The sequence below is a fragment of the Pipistrellus hanaki genome, assembly GCF_964339955.1.
Source record: "Pipistrellus hanaki genome assembly, chromosome: 1".
NCBI lineage: Eukaryota > Metazoa > Chordata > Mammalia > Chiroptera > Vespertilionidae > Pipistrellus > Pipistrellus hanaki.
The window spans coordinates 63,464,699-63,480,817 of NC_140503.1; the positions used below are offsets into that span (position 1 = coordinate 63,464,699).

At 39.2% G+C, this 16,119-nt stretch overlaps 1 protein-coding gene across 1 annotated transcript in view; it reads left to right on the forward strand.

Moving 5' to 3' along the window:
* Positions 1-7,811, forward strand: part of FSIP1 (fibrous sheath interacting protein 1) — a 168,944-nt gene extending 161,133 nt beyond the window's left edge. Inside the window, exon 12 of the mRNA XM_084890961.1 lies at positions 7,112-7,811. Within this exon, the coding sequence (XP_084747087.1) occupies positions 7,112-7,158 (47 nt within the window). The 3' untranslated portion in view covers positions 7,159-7,811. The remainder of the gene's footprint in view (positions 1-7,111) is intronic.
* The last annotated feature ends 8,308 nt before the right edge of the window (positions 7,812-16,119 follow it).

Consider the following 16,119-nt stretch of genomic DNA (forward strand, 5'->3'; position numbering starts at 1 on the left):
TTGTCAGCCTAGTCACCCATAACTATCCTCCCCTGCTGGCCTAATTGCCCCTAACTGCCCTCTCCAGCAGGCCTGGTCACCCTTAACTGCCCTCTCCTGCTGATCTGGTCACCCCCAACTGCCTCCCCTGCTGGCCTGGTCACCTCCAACTGCCCTCCCCTGCAGGCCTGGTTTCCCGTCCCCCTGCCCTCCTTTGCAGGCTGGTTCCCTCCAACTGCTCTCCTCTGCTGGCCATCTTGTGGCAGCCATCTTTGACCACATGGGGGCAGCCATCATGAGTGTTATAGTGATAGTCAATTTGCATATTACCTCTTTATTATATAGGATGACTGAGTAGTATTCCATTGTATATATGTTAACAATATACATCATTTTTATCTATTCATCAATGGACACTTAAGTTAATATTCTTGTTGGTTATTGAGAAAGCAATGTTGATTTCAATGGAAAAGAGGAATTGATTTAAATTGGTATAAGTAATTTGAATAGATTTGCTTTATATTTCAATTTCCAGACTTCAGTGATGAAAATTTGTTCCAAGGAATGAATTTGTAAAGTGCCATGTATTATTGTGGTTTTATTAGTTTCTGTATGCAAACTTTCCATTCCAGCTACTTATATAGTCTCAGGTATTTTGTCCTGATTCAAGGTTGCATCAGGGAGGCCAGCTTTATTGATGGTGAAATGTAAGGGTCCAAACAGTCTTTCTAATATTTCGCCTTCTCAAACCAACTTTCACACCCAGTCAGTGGCAGAGGGAAAATCACAGGCCTCCCCTTTGGAACCAGGAGCATGGAGAGGCAAAGGAGCACCTCTCAGGCCTGGTGCTGATTTCCTTGGAGGAAGGGGCTAACCTGAGCATGCCATTTCTTCCTCCAAATCCACCAATCAGATAACTGGCTCTTCCTCCTTAGGGAGAGTGGAGGGGGGAGTGAGGCCGGATGCTTCTCCACATGGAAGAGTGAGAAGAGTGGGGAGTAAGTGTTTCTTGGTATCAGCCTTGGAGACACTGCTGAGTACACTGGCACTTCAGAAAGAAAACACTTCAGGCCTGTAGTTATTCTAGTATTTAATCAAATAATCTTATGCTGAATTGCTTTTTAGATAACAAAAAGTATTTATGCATGCACAGTATTCTCTTCTTGCCACTCACCATTTGAACTAGTTATCAACAGAAATGTATATAATAAAGAGGAAAGTATGAATAACACATAAAAATAGAAAAGAGCAAAGAGGGACCCAAAGTCAGTAGTAAATAAGGGAGTAGAATGATACTAATTCTTCCAGGAAAACTGGAATTTCCCATAGGACCACTTAGTGAATAGTAGTCTTTACAGTACCTGTAACAAATGCAAAAATGAGTCAGATAACAACACCCCTAAATGAAAACTGGGGTGACCACAGGTTTGCTTTGGAGTGTCCAGGTTTTACCATTGAATGTTCCTCGTCCCAGGACACCCTTAGTCCCTGACAAACTGGGATGGTTCGTTGCTCTAAATTGAAACTGAGAACCTAAAACCATAGAGCAAATTAATTACCCAAAGGACAAAGCTGACAGAGTCCAGGCTAGAGCCTAGGTGAGCGGAGGGGGGCCTGGCTTGCCCATCCACCAGCACGTTCTCGCCTGGCGGTTAAGAGTGTGGGCGCTGGGTGAGACACACCTGGGTTTGAATCCTTGCTCTGCTAGCAGCAGGTGATCTTAGGCAAGTTACGTAATCTCTCTCCTCTACACCTTAGTCTCCTTATCTATAAGATAAGGTGGCTTTAATATTTACCCTACAGGGATGTAATAAGGATCAAATGAGAAAATCCAACATGAATGATGAATTAGGTCAGTGACTGGACTTGGTTGACTTATATGGTTTTCCACATTACTTAATTAGGAGATTTCCCACAAAAGCCGGGATTTCTGACTTTTCTGACAAAAAAAGTCAGGTCCTTCCGCAGGTGAGGAAGCTGAGCAGCACATATTTCCTTAGAAGGGGCAGATATTCTCCAGGAAGACAGGGCCCCCATCAGCGCCTCTCTACTTCATGTTCTTGGCCCTTTGCAACCCTGTGATTTCCATTCTTTTGCTGCTGAGAGTGTGAGCTGATCCCAGGGGGCTGACCAGGCCCCGCGCCTAACCTACGGAGTCAGAGCTGGCATTTTAATATGTTCCCCGAGAGATGCTTACAGGGAAGTCTGAGAAGTACTGTTACAAACCACAGAAATTTCTCTATCATTTTGTTAGTAGTATCAAGTATCAAGTGACATACTCCTAACCAGGATGAGCATTGGGATCGCTGGAGAGTTTTTGGCTTGTTTCATACCTCCGTCCAAGACTCTAGCCAGACTTGCTGAAAATAGAGTCCTCGGTATAGAGGGCTCAGCCTGTCAAAGTAATGTAAGCCACAAGAGTTTGCTGCCCATATGTGAGAAATATGGGTTTCAGTGTAGATGTAAGGAAGTTTATTGCTATCCTACCATGGCCCTCAGGTAGACAAGTTCTACCCCAAATGGCAACTATGCAGTCTGACTGTACTTCATGCTGAAATTCTGCCCAGCAAAGGGTCTGTTTGATTGTTACTTGTGTGATGAAGTCTGGTTACATGTAGATTGACTTTTGGGAGAATGTTGCAGGGTTTGAAAAGAATGTGTGTTAGTCTATGTTAATGCTCACACTGCCTGAATGGTTTCAAAGAAAGATTGTATTGAGAAGGTTTTCTATGTTTTAATACTGTCTTACCGATTTGCAGTGGAGCGGTGATATTCTAAAAACAGTAACACTATTGGCTAACTTTTTTCCCTTTAAAAATATTTTGGCTTGCTCTCACTCAATGTGTGCCTTTAGGCCTCTTATTTGTTAAATTACTTTTCAAGTCTGCTAATTGCTTCTCAGCTTCTCTTAGTAATTAATCAAAGACCTCATCCAAAGTTTATTTGCTCAATTATCAGAGCTGCCATATTAGGAAATTTCAGTGTTAATCCTTTTTTATATAAAATTTTAGTATATAGTTAAGTTTATATTTGATGAATGTATCTTTCCAAGTTATTTTAAACTAATTTCCTTAATCCAGTTCTTGATGTAGACTTTACATTTAAATATTTGCCACTTCCTCAACCTATTTATAAAATGTCAATTTCCCTATCATTTTGTTAGTAGTATCAAGTGAACAATGGCAAATTGGAGAGTTTTAATATTTAACTGTAGTGCTTATCACTTTATTAGTTATTAGGAACTTCTGATCCCATTGCTTCATTCAGATTGGGTAAAATGAAAAGCTATTAAAGTCCATGACTGTAGATTAGACCTATGGACCAGCAGTATTGCTATTACCTGGGATCTTGTTAGAAATGGTGAATCAGGCCTGATCCACACCTACTGTATCAGTCTGCATTTTAACAAGATGACCCCAGTGGGTGATTTGTGAGAAGCTCTGGACTGCATGGTTTGCTGGTCAGACAACTTTAGGATTGTAAAAATATATTAGCATATGTGATGGTGATGAAAACAATGTCTGAAGTGTATTTCCCCCCATCTGCTCAATTCTGCTTTTCTTCTTAAATTTCATTTTGATGAAGATACCACCTGTTCCAGATTGCCTTCTTATATCTCCAGCCAACCCTATTGTCCTTCCTTGCTACCCTTCCCCATCGCCACTGAACAAGGAGCTCTAGCTTGAATTCTTTACTCTTTCATGGTTAATATTTTATTTGGAGACATACATAGTATAGAATGGGATCATCTATGCTTTTGATATTTAGATCTTTCTATTTGGTATCTGTCTCTCATCTGTCCGGCATTTAAGCTATTCTGAGTCCATCCCTTAGGCCAGTGGTCGGCAAACTGTGGCTCGCAAACCGCAGTTTGGTGCTCTGTTGATTAATGAGTTTGCTAATCACTGATCTAGACTCTCGATTCCAATAATTACAGGCTGTTGTTGTTCCTTGTGATTAAGCCCCTATAGGCGGTGGTTTTTAAACTCTGGTAGAGTCACCTGATGAGATTTAGAACATTAATGCTTTGGTTCTATCCCAGATGAATTAAATAAATTTCCAAGGGTTGGCTGTGGGCATCAGTATTTTTTGTTGTTAATCTTCATCCAATGATATTTTTCCATTGGGTTTAAGAGAGAGTCGAAGTAAGGGAGGGAGAGAAAAACTTGGATGTGAGAGAGACATGCCCTAACCAGGGCCAGCGTTTGAACCAACAATCCAGATACATGCCCTTGACTGGAAATCAAACTCGAGACCCTTTGGTGCCCAGGCCAATGCTCTATCTACTGAGCCGCACTGGCTAGGGGGCATCAGCATAGTTGAAGTCAGTTTCTGGAGATGGGGTCTGGGTGATTCTGTTGGGCAGCCATGCTTTAACACGGCTGCTCCAGGCTCCCTCGTATTTGTTATTGAGGACATTGTAGGGTATCAGGTGAGTAGGACACAGTCATTACCCTGAATTATTTTATAGTCTATTGAAGAAGACAGGCACGTAAGCCGATATCACAGCAGGGTGGGACATAATCACAGCAGGGTGGGACAAGTATAATAAGGGACAAAGTACATGGCAGCACTACAGAGGGATGATAAACACTGTGGGTGTGGGAGGTGGCATTTGAGTTGAGCCTTCAAGATGAGTGGTCATTTACTGGGTGGGCAAAAAGGAGAACACTCCAGACAGGAAATAGTCATATGAAGTCATGGGGTCATGCATGGTCTTATCATTCCCCATCTTAGGTGTGGGAGACTGGGGTCTGCTTCTTATCTACCTCAACTTCCTCTGAATCCTGTTTAATATTTCTTCTCCATGGGTTGACAATATTACTACATTTTTCACATTACTTTCTGTAACTACAAATCATGTGCCCTTAATTATTAGATTGATTTTTTAAAATAACAGCTTTGTTGACATTTATTTCATAAACCTGTATTAGAGTCGTATAGTGGCCACAATAAAATAACAACAGAAATTTATTATAGGGCTGGAGGCCTGCAGTCTGAACTCGAGGCGTCAGCAAGGCACACTCTGCCTGGGGCTCTAGAGGAGAATGTCTCCTTCCGGTACTCAGGCTGTTGACATTCTTTGGCCTCCTTGCTTTGTGTCACATCACTGCACATGTCTTCACATTGTCCGTGTGCGCGTGCGTGTGTGTGTGTGTGTGTGTGTGTGTGTGTGTGAAACAGCCTTCTCTTATAAGGGTATTTGTTGTTGCATGTAGGGCCCACCTGAGTATTCCAGGGTGATCAATAGTCTCATCTCAAGATCCTCAGCTTAGTTACATCTGCAAAGACCCTTCTCCCCAGTAAGGTAACTTTCACAGGTTCCAGGCATAAGGATATAGATGTAATGTTTTTTTGGGCCACTGTTCACAATATTATATAACTTAATGGTTTTTAATATATTCACAGAATTGGGCTTTTTAAATTAATTAATATATATATATATATATATATATATATATATATATATATATATATATATATATTTTTTTTAAACCACTATCAATTCTACAACATTTCCTTCACCCCAAAACAAACACTGTACCCATTGGCAGTCACTTCCCATTTCCCCCAGTCCTCAGCAATCACTAATCTACTGCCTGTCTCTATGCATGTGCCTGGGCTGGGCATTTCACATAAGTAGAGTCATAGAATAGGTGGCCTTTGTGTCTGGCTGGTGACATTTAACATAAGCTTTCAAGTACCAGCTATGCTGTAGCATGTATCAGTCCTCTGTTATTTTTATTGTTGAATAATATTCTGTTGAATGGCTATGCCACATTTTACTTACCTATTTCTTAGTTGATGGACATTTAGGTTGTTTCTGCTTTTTGGCTGTTGTGTGTAATGCTGCTGTGAATGTTGGTGTACAGGTAGGTGTTGGGATGGTGTATGTTTTCTCGCTTGGGCGTATGCCTAGGAATAGAATTGCTGAGTTTACGTGAACCTTTCCGGGAACTGCCAGACTGGTTTCCATTTGGAGTCTCAGAGCAGTGTATGAGGGCTCCAGTTTCTCCTGATCCTTTTTGATTGTCTCCTTTTCTTTGGTTCTGAGGTCAGTCCTGCTTTTTCTGATAACCTTCTCACTAAGGTTGGCAGAAGATAATTTCCTTTCCACTTCTGTTAATGTCATAATTTTAAAGAAATGAAAGATGATAAGTTCTTGTCTACTCTAAATATATTTACTTTTAGTTTTGCCCTACTTCTCAAAAACTTAGTTTAACGCCAAAAGTTTTTTTTTGATGCCTATCACCAAATCTATATATTTTGTTAATCTTCAACCAAGGATATTTTTTCCATTTATTTTTAAAGAGTGTGGAAGGGAAGGGGAGAGACAGAGCAAGAGAAACATCAATGTAAGAGAGACACATTGATTAGTTGCCTCCCGCAAGTGCCCCGACCGGCCCCCATCAGATTGGGAATTGAACCTGCAGCCAAGGTATGTGTCTGCGGGTCAATGCTCTAACCCAGTGGTTCTCAATGTTTCTAATGCCGTGACCCTTTAATACAGTTCCTCATGTTGTGGTGACCCCCCAACCATAAAATTATTTTCATTGCTACTTCATAACTAATTTTGCTACTGTTATGAATCATAATGTAAATATCTGTGTTTTCCGATGGTCTTAGGTGACCCTGCTAGCGGTTCTCTGTAGCGACCCACAGGTTGAGAACCGCTGCTGTAGAGCCTAAGAACATTGGAAAACACAGATATTTATATTACGATTCCTAACAGTAGCAGAATTACAGTTATGAAGTAGCAACGAAAGTAATTTTATGGTTGGGGGTCACCACAACATGAGGAACTGTATTAAAGGGCCGTGGCATTAGAAAGGTGGAGAACCACTGCTAACCACTGAGCAACTGGCTGAGGCCTCCATAAACGTTTTATTTCTCAAAACCCAGGATATCCTCGGTCAGCTGTAATCTCAATGAAGGCAGGCACCTTACCTTGCACTTTTTCTTGTAAGCTTTGTATGCAGCTTGTGGTGATTGTCCAGTAAGTATTAAACGAGCATGTGATTATTGTCTCATGTGAAAAAGGCTTTACTATTGTACGGGTTGCATGCTTTTTCTTAAGTATGTACACATGTCTGATGGCCTAACAACTTTGGTTATTGTTTTTAATGTGCAGATGAACAGGAGACTGAAGATGTGGCAGAAGAATGTAAAGAATCTTAAGAAAGACTTGGTGAGATGTGTTTTGAGGAAGTTGGTAAATTAAGTTAAATCATACCTTTTCTGAATCTTTGAATTCAGCAGACCATTCCTAAAATAATGATTTTTAATATTTGGACTCTCTTTCTGGATTGCATTTCCTTGATATTTTTGAGTCTTGTGGTATTTTTGTTCAGTGATTTTTTTTTATTGAAATTCCTGGGAAAATTGTTTTTTATTGTTAATCTTGCAACATCAGGGATATATTATAGAAACCAATATTTTTTGTGTATGTACTGCTTTTTAAAAAGTTGATTGTTCTGTATTTGATTTTATATGTTACAACCTTATTGTGATTCAGACAGATTTAATCAGTATGAATTTTTGTTTTTGGCCCTGACTTTCCTTCTTGCCTCCAGTCTAATGCCTGTTAACTACAACTTGCCATAGAAATAAAAGAATTTTCTCAACAAAGCAATGTTAAGATAGGTTTTCGTATCTTATTAGCAATGATACTTTCCTTGAGCAGGAGTTTGAATGATTTGATAAATTACTTTAAGTTTGTTATCATTTAGAGTTTACCTTTTAGAATGCAGCAAATAAAGATCAGTGACTTAAAAATGATGTGTGGTACTATTTTTAAGAGAGAGCGTTTGTCTAGTTACAACTCAGTAACCTGGACTCATGAGATAATTTGATCCAATACTCTATATGATGAATTTGCATTAGAACTAGAAGTCCAGTTTATTGTGCTGCCTTTAGTGAAATTTGAGTACTGTATATGTAGCATTGTTATTTTTTGCTTGTACTTTTTCTTCTTTTATCTGAAAAACAGATATTACTCAAAATTTTTCCAGAACTCCAGTAAGCAGAGGAATTATGAAGGTTAGAAAAATGACAATGTGAATTTTAATGCATTTAGCCTCAATTTGTGTAATAGACACAAGTTTTCTTTCTTACATGGAGGCCATGTAAGTATATTGGTAGAGAACATGGGTTCTGGAGTCAGAGAGATCTGTATTTAGACCTTAAGATTGCATTTAGTTGGTATGTACCCTTGGCAGTGGTCTCTTAATATCTCTGAGACTTAGTCTTCTCCTCATATATGAAATGGTTAAATAAAATCATGCATATAAAGCTCTTAGTATAATTCTTGGCATATGGCACACATTTAATAAATTCAGTTATTACGTTGTCCATGGCTGCAAACTTGTTCAGTGCTAGAATCCAAATTTCACAAACATTGCTATGTTTTTGTAGAATAGTAGAGGCCCGATGCAAGAAATTCGTGCAAGGTCCTCGGCCCCGCCCAGCTTTGCCACTGCGACCCCCACCAGCTCCTCTGCCACGGCCCTTGCCCACCCCCGCCAGCCACTGCTGCCTCTGCCTGGGCCCCCACCCCCTGCGGCTTTGTCCGGAAGGAAGGGCGTCTGGAAGCATGTCTGGTCTAATTAGCTGAGAGTTTTTGCTGTGGGGTGCCATCATTTGTGATGTAGAGTTTGGGTCCGAAGAGTCAGAGGGGAGGTGATATGGGTGGAAATTTGGAATGGTTGCAGAGAGCAGCCATTTTTGCCCATAAGCCTCTCAAAGGAACACAGTTTGCTAAATCCATGTGTTTGTAGTATTGTGTGTGTGTGTGTGTGTGTGTGTGACAGAGGGAGAGAGGGAGAAGTATGGTGGGCTGGGGTGGAGCAGGGTGTGTGGTTGGGAGAGCTTATGGCTTTGTAACATGTTTCTACAAATGGTATCTGGGGCACAGTGAGCCTTTATATTCCAGGAGCTTAAGAGAGGGGACAGAAAACAGAACGATATTAGTGATGAATTTTGCCATTACAAGAAGTGACACTATTTCATAGCGTGTCAATCAAAGGTACCTCTAAGCAAGGACAGGTAAGCTGAATTTATAATATAGTTCAACATGAAGGTTCCAGATGAAAAAAAAATCAAATTAAAAAACAGTGTCTTCATTTTAAGGCTTCCTGTAGAATAAAAACATTCCCCCAGAACAAGATAGAGATGCAACCCTAGCCAGTTGGGCTCAGTGGATAGAGCCTCAGCCCACACGCTGAAGGGTCTGCAGTTCAATTCAGGTCAAGGGCATGTATCTCGGTTGCAAACTCAATCTCAGGTCCTAGTTGGGGCATGGGTGGGAGACAACCAGTTGATGTGTCTCTCTCACCTTGATGTTTCTCTCTTTGCCTCTCCCTTTCTTTACATTCTCTCTCTAAAAAAAAAATCAATGGAAAAATATCCTCATGTATGGATTAAAAAAAAAGAGAGAAAGATAAAAAGAACAAAAGATAATTCATATCAGGAATGAATTTAGTATCTTAAATTTGTGGTTTTTGGACTTAAGACTCTCAAGAAAACTGTTGGCACCACCTTTATTGTAAACTAGGGGCCCAGTGCACCTTGAAAGGAACTGTGGGCCGTGAGGCTGTGGTGGGCACAGGGGCAGGTCTCACTCCATCCTTTGCACCACCACCCAGCCCCTCCCACTGCAGCCCCTCGCCCCCTGTCTGCCAGTAGCCCTCTTCTTGCTGTCAGTGCTCCCACTCATTGACTGCACTGGCCCTGCTTGTACCCATTGACAGCATGATCACCTCTCAGGAGCAGGGGGAGCTGGAGAAACCCCAAGGGTGATTGGAGCCGGCAGCCACTGCTCACACCTGCTGACAGCACTGAGGGATCAGGGCTGACACCAGGCGCTGGCAACAGGTATGAGCAGTGGCTCCGGTGCTGGCAGCAGGTGTGAGTGCCAGGTGAGACCACGGCACGCGGGAGCAAAGAATTTTTAGTAACCACCAGAGGCTTGCCCCAATGAAAGCCTCTGTCGCCCTGCATTAGTCTGGCATCCCCACTCCCCTGCTCCACCATCCTGCCGTGGCCAATGCCTGCCATGTTCCACACTTGCCCCCTGGTGGTCAGCACACGTCACAGCGACTGGTTGTTTGGTTTTTCCACTGTTTGGTCTATTTGCATGGTAGGGTTTTATACATGTAGATTCCCACAGGACCTGAAGTTATTGCCCTTCAATCCAACTTTCCCCGAGATACTCGGTAAAACACTCTTGCAGGAAGGGGGAAAGGCTATCACCTTGATGCCATAATTTTAGTTTTTTTCATATTGCATAATTAAATGTAATAAGAAACATTCCTCTTAAAGTATATAATTAGGGAGTAAAAAATAGCAAGACAGAGAAAAAGTTCAGAATGGCATATTTAGAAGAAATATTAATAAATTCATAACATCAAATAGTCAGAAGTAGAATTTGGACAGCAGTTACAATGTTTTCTCCAAGAAAGGAAAGAAGATATTGCAGGGAAATAGTAAAGTTCTCAGCAATAAAATTAATAGACACATTTTCAACATTGCAGAAATTAACTGAAAAAATCAGTTATATTGTAATCAGTGGAAAAAGGCCTAGAAAAAGAACCTGGATATTGCAGGCTTAAAATAAAGATATTTTTTAAAAAATGACAAAAACATTTTTATTTTTAAATTATAGTTGATATACAATATTATATTATTGGGTCGGCAACTAAGTAATTGCGGGTTTCACACATATATGGCTTCAGTTGAATTTTTAGGTTTGCAGACGTAGTACAAATGTAAAACACATTTTGTATTTGATAGTTGGCTATTCAGCTGTTAATCAGTAAAAAAAGTTTTTTGATCTGTTTTGTAGTTTTTGTTTGGCGTTCGTTGAAAAATGGAAAATCAAAAGGAACATTTTCGTCATATTTTGCTTTTTTATTTCCGCAAGGGAAAAACGCATCACAAGCTCATAAAAAGTTATGTGCTGTTTATGGTGACGAAGCCTTAAAAGAACAGCAGTGTCAAAATTGGTTTGCCAAATTTCGTTCTGGTAATTTTTCACTCAAAGATGAAAGACGCTCTGGTCGTCCAGTTGAAGTTGATGACGCCCTAATCAAAGCAATAATCAATTCGGACTGTCACAGTACAACACGTGAGATTGCAGAGAAGCTTCATGTATCACATACATGCATTGAAAATCACTTAAAACAACTTGGCTATGTTCAAAAACTCGATACATGGGTTCCTCACGAACTGAAAGAATCACAGTTAACGCAACGCATTAGCAGCTGCAATTTGCTAAAGAAACGTAATGAAAATGATCCATTTTTAAAACGACTGATAACTGGCGATAAAAAATGGGTTGTTTACAACAATATCAAGCGGAAAAGATCGTGGAGCAGGCCAGGTGAACCAACTCAAACAACATCAAAAGCTGATATTCATCAAAAGAAGGTTTTGTTATCAGTTTGGTGGGATTACAAAGGAATTGTCTACTTTGAACTCTTACCACCCAACCGAACGATCAATTCTGATGTCTACATTGAACAACTAACGAAATTAAACAATGCAGTTGAAGAAAAGTGGCCCGAATTGACAAATCGAAAAAGTGTTGTATTCCATCATGACAATGCAAGGCCACACACATCTTTGGTCACTCGGCAAAAATTAATGGAGCTTGGTTGGGATGTTTTGCCACATCCACCATATAGTCCTGACCTTGCACCATCTGATTACTTTTTGTTTCGATCTTTACAAAACTCCTTGAATGGTAAAAATTTCAATAATGATGATGATGTCAAATCGTACCTGATTCAGTTTTTTGCTAATAAAAAACAGAAGTTTTTTGAACGTGGGATTATGATGCTGCCTGAAAGATGGCAAAAGGTCATTGATCAAAATGGGCAATACATTACAGAATAAAGTTATTTAGTTCCATGAAAAAATTGTCTTTGATTTTCTTTAAAAAATCCGCAATTACTTAGCTGCCGACCCAATAGTTTCAGATGTACAACATAGCAACTAGACATTTATATAACTTAAAAAGTAATAACCCCAATAAGTTTACTACTCATCTGACATCATAGATAGTTATTACAATATTACTGACTATTATTCCCTCTGCTGTACTTTATATTCCTGGGACTATTTTTATAACTGGCAATTTATACTCATTAATCACTTTCATCTTTTTTACCAATACCCCTAAACCCCTTCTTATATGGCAGCCATCAATTTGTTCTCTGTAACTATGACTTTTTTTTTTTAAGATTCTACATATAAGTGAAATCATATAGTACTTGCCTTTCTCTAACTTATTTCATTTAACATAATATCCTCTAGGTCCATCCATGTTTTTGCAAATGGCAATATTTTATTTTATTTTTTTATGGATGAGTAATATTCCATTGTATATGTGTACCACTTTATCCATTTATCTATCCATTAACACTTAGGTGTGCATATATGTTTTGGAATTTGTTTTTGTTTGTTTTTTGTTTGTTTTTTTCAGATAAGTACCCAGAATTGGAATCTGCTGAGTCATTGGCAGTTCTATTTTTAAATTTTTTGAGGAACCTCCATACTGTCTTTACAGTTCTACCAACAGTGCATGAGGATTTCCTTTTCTCTACCTCCTTGCCACCGGTTGCTGTTTCTTGATTTATTGATGATAACCATTAGAACAGGTGCGAGACGTCCTCATAGTTTTAACTTGCATTTTCCTGATGATTAGTGATGTTGAACATGTCCCTTTGGGAGATGTGTATACTCAGGTCCTCTTCTCATTTGTTAATTGAATTGTTTTTGTTGTTAAGTTGTATGAGTTCCTTATATATTTTGAATATTAACCCCTTATTGAATGTATCTTTGGCAAATATCTTTTTCCATTCAGTAGGTTGTCTTTTTGCTTGTTCTTGCACTGTGCAAAATGTTTTAGTTCCACATCCCATTTTTCCCCCCTTGTCTGAGAAGACATAGCCAAAAAAATATTGCTAAGAGAGATGTCAAACATATGCTGCCTATGTTTTCTTTTAGGAGTTTTGTGGTTTCAGATCTTACATTTAAGTTTTTAATTCCTTTTGACTTTATTCTTGTATATGGTATAAGAAAGTGATTTAGTTTCATTCTGTATCTGTCCAGTTTTCCCAGCATCTTTTATTGAAGAGATCATCATTACCACACTGTAAATTCTTGCCCCCTTTTTTTCATAGATTAAATTACTATACAGGATTGGGTTAGTGTCTGGACTCTCTATTCTGATCTATTGATCTGTCTGTCTATATTTATGCCAGCATCATACTGTTTCGATTACTATAGCTGTATAGTATAGTTTGAGATCAGGTAGTGTGATACTTCTAACTTTGTTCTTCTTTCTCTAGATTGCTTTAGTTCTGGTTCTGAAAATGTCATTGGTGTTTTGACAGGGATTGTATTGAACCTGCAGATTGCTTTGGGTAGTATGGATATTTTAATGATGTTAATTATTTCTATTCATGAGTATAGTATAACCTTCTATTTATTGATATCTCCTTCAGTTGCTTTCTTCAGAGTTTTATAGTTTTCCAAGTACATGTGTTTTTTCCTCCTTGGTTAAATTTATTCCTTTTATTTTTTTAATCCTCACCTGATGATATTTTTTCCATTGATTTTTAGAGAGTGGAAAGACAGAGAGGCATATTGATGTGAGAGAAACACATCGATTGGTTGCTTCCTGCAAGAGCCCTGACCAGAACCTCAGCCAGGGAGGAGCCTGCAACGGAGGTATGTGCCCTTGACTGTAATTGAACCTAGGACCCTTCGGTCTGGAGGCTGACCCTGTATCCGAACTGGCAAGGGCTTATTCTTTTTATGCAACTTCAAAAGGGATTGTTTTCTTTCTTTTTTTAAATTATTTTTTTTGTTTGTTAGTCCTCATTTGAGGATATTTTTTCATTGATTTTTATTTTTTAATAATCTTTAAAAAATATATATTTTTATTGGTTTCAGAGAGGAAGGGAGAGGGAGAGAGAAATAGAAACATCAATAATGAGAGAGGATCATTGGCTGCCTCATGCAAGCCCACACTGGGGATAGAGCCTGCAACCCAGACATGTGCCCTGACCAGGAATTGAACTGTGACCTCCTGGATTATAGGTCAACCTTCAACCACTGAGCCATGGCAATTGGGCTCATTGCTTTTGAGAGAGAAAGGGAGGGAGAGAAGGAGGAGAGAAAGAGAGACATTGATGTGAGAGAGTCATCAATTGGTTGCCTCCCCCATGCTTCCCTACTGGGTTGGGGTATTGAACCTGCAACCCAGGTACATGCCCTTGTCCAGAAATTTAATCTGAGACCCTTCAGTGTGCAGGCTGTAGCTCTAACCATAGAGCCATGCTAGCCAGAACAGGGATTGTTTTAATAATTTATTGTTCTTATAGTTTGTTATTACTGTATAAAATGCAACTAATTTCTGAATATTTATTTGTATCCTGCTACTTTACTGAATTCATTTATTATTTCTAGTAGTTTTTTTAATGAATTCTTTAGAGCTCTCTCTCTCTCTATTATTATGTCATCTGCAAATAATGACAGTTTTATTTATTCTTTACAATTTGAATGTTTTTTTCTTTTTTGTTTGATTGCTCTGACTAGGACTTCCAATACAATCCTATCTACTAAAGAGGAATATGCTAATTGACCCTCACACCTCACAAAGATGGTGGCGCCCATAGCAAAAAAGGAGGGAATATGCTAATTGACTGCCCGCCCTCAAAGCTGGTGGCACCCAATCCCTCTAGCCCCTCAGTGTCCAGGGCTAGCCTGAGGCACAGGTAAGCCTCAAATGTCAGTTGCCCAGCTACCCAGGGCCAGCCCAAGGTGCAAGGAAACCTTGGATGGCGACTCAGTTAACCAGGGCCAGCTGAGGCTTGCATTGCCGGCAGTGGCAGCAGTAGAGGTGTGATGGGTCATCACCTTTCCCTGATTGCTGGTTTTCCTCCTGCCCCTGAGGGCTCCTGGACTGTGAGAGGGGCCAGGCTGAGGGACTATCCCCTTTTCCAGTGCATGAATTTTCATACACTGGGCCCCTAGTGTTGAATAAAAATGGTGAAAGTGGACAGCCTTGTCTTATTCTAGATGGTGAAGAAAAATCTCTCACCTTTTCCCCACTGAGTATTGCTGGCTGTGGGTTTGTCATATATGTTCTGTATTTTGTTGATGTACGTTTCCTTTATCCCCATTCTGCTGAGAGTTTTTATAATATGTGGATGTTGAATTTTATCAAATATTTTTTTTCCTGCATATATTGATATGATCATGATTTTTATTTATGTGCTGTATAACATTAATTGGTTTGCAGATATTGAACCAGACTTGCGTCACTGCAATAAATTCCACTTAGTCATGGTGTATGATCTTGTAAATGTTTTGTTCAATTCATTTTGCTAATATTTTGTTGAAGATTTTTGCATCTATGTTCATCAGAAGTATTATCCTACAATATTCTTTTATTTTTTGCTAATATCTTTGTCTAGTTTTAAAATTAGGGTAATACTGGCTTGCTTTGAAAAATAAGTTTTGGAATCTTTCCTCCTCTTCAATTTTTTGGAATAATTTCAGAAGGATAGGTATCAGTTTTCCAAACTCTATAATCATTACCACCTTCTCGTTCTTGATTCTGCACCTGAGTGCCATAAAATGATTTGGCAATTTATATTTATATGATTATGCTAGCCTAGATAAGTGTTTTGAGAAAAATCAACAAGAAGATTCTATCTTGCTCAATCCCTTCTAGTGTGTGATGGACCTCAAAGCCAGACTTTTAAACTATTCATAAAATTTCTTATTCTAGCTACTTTTACTAGAACTTGACATTAATTGGTCAGTAGTCTACATTCATGGTTAGCCTCCCTGAAACTTTGTCCTTTTCATAAAATAATTTGATGTTTTTTATGTGTATATATTTTTAGGATTCTACTTTTGTCTTTAGTCATCTGTTTTTGGTGCAAGGCATTCGTTTTTTAAAGGTGATATATGTAGAGTTTGATGAAGCTTTCAAGGATAATTTTTTCCTCATAACATTTCTAAAGCATCTCCACAACATGTAATTGTGTTGCTACCAAGTGCCATCATTGGTGGGTTAGAAAATGTAGGTGCAGGAATTTATATGCTTCAATCCTGGTTTTCCCC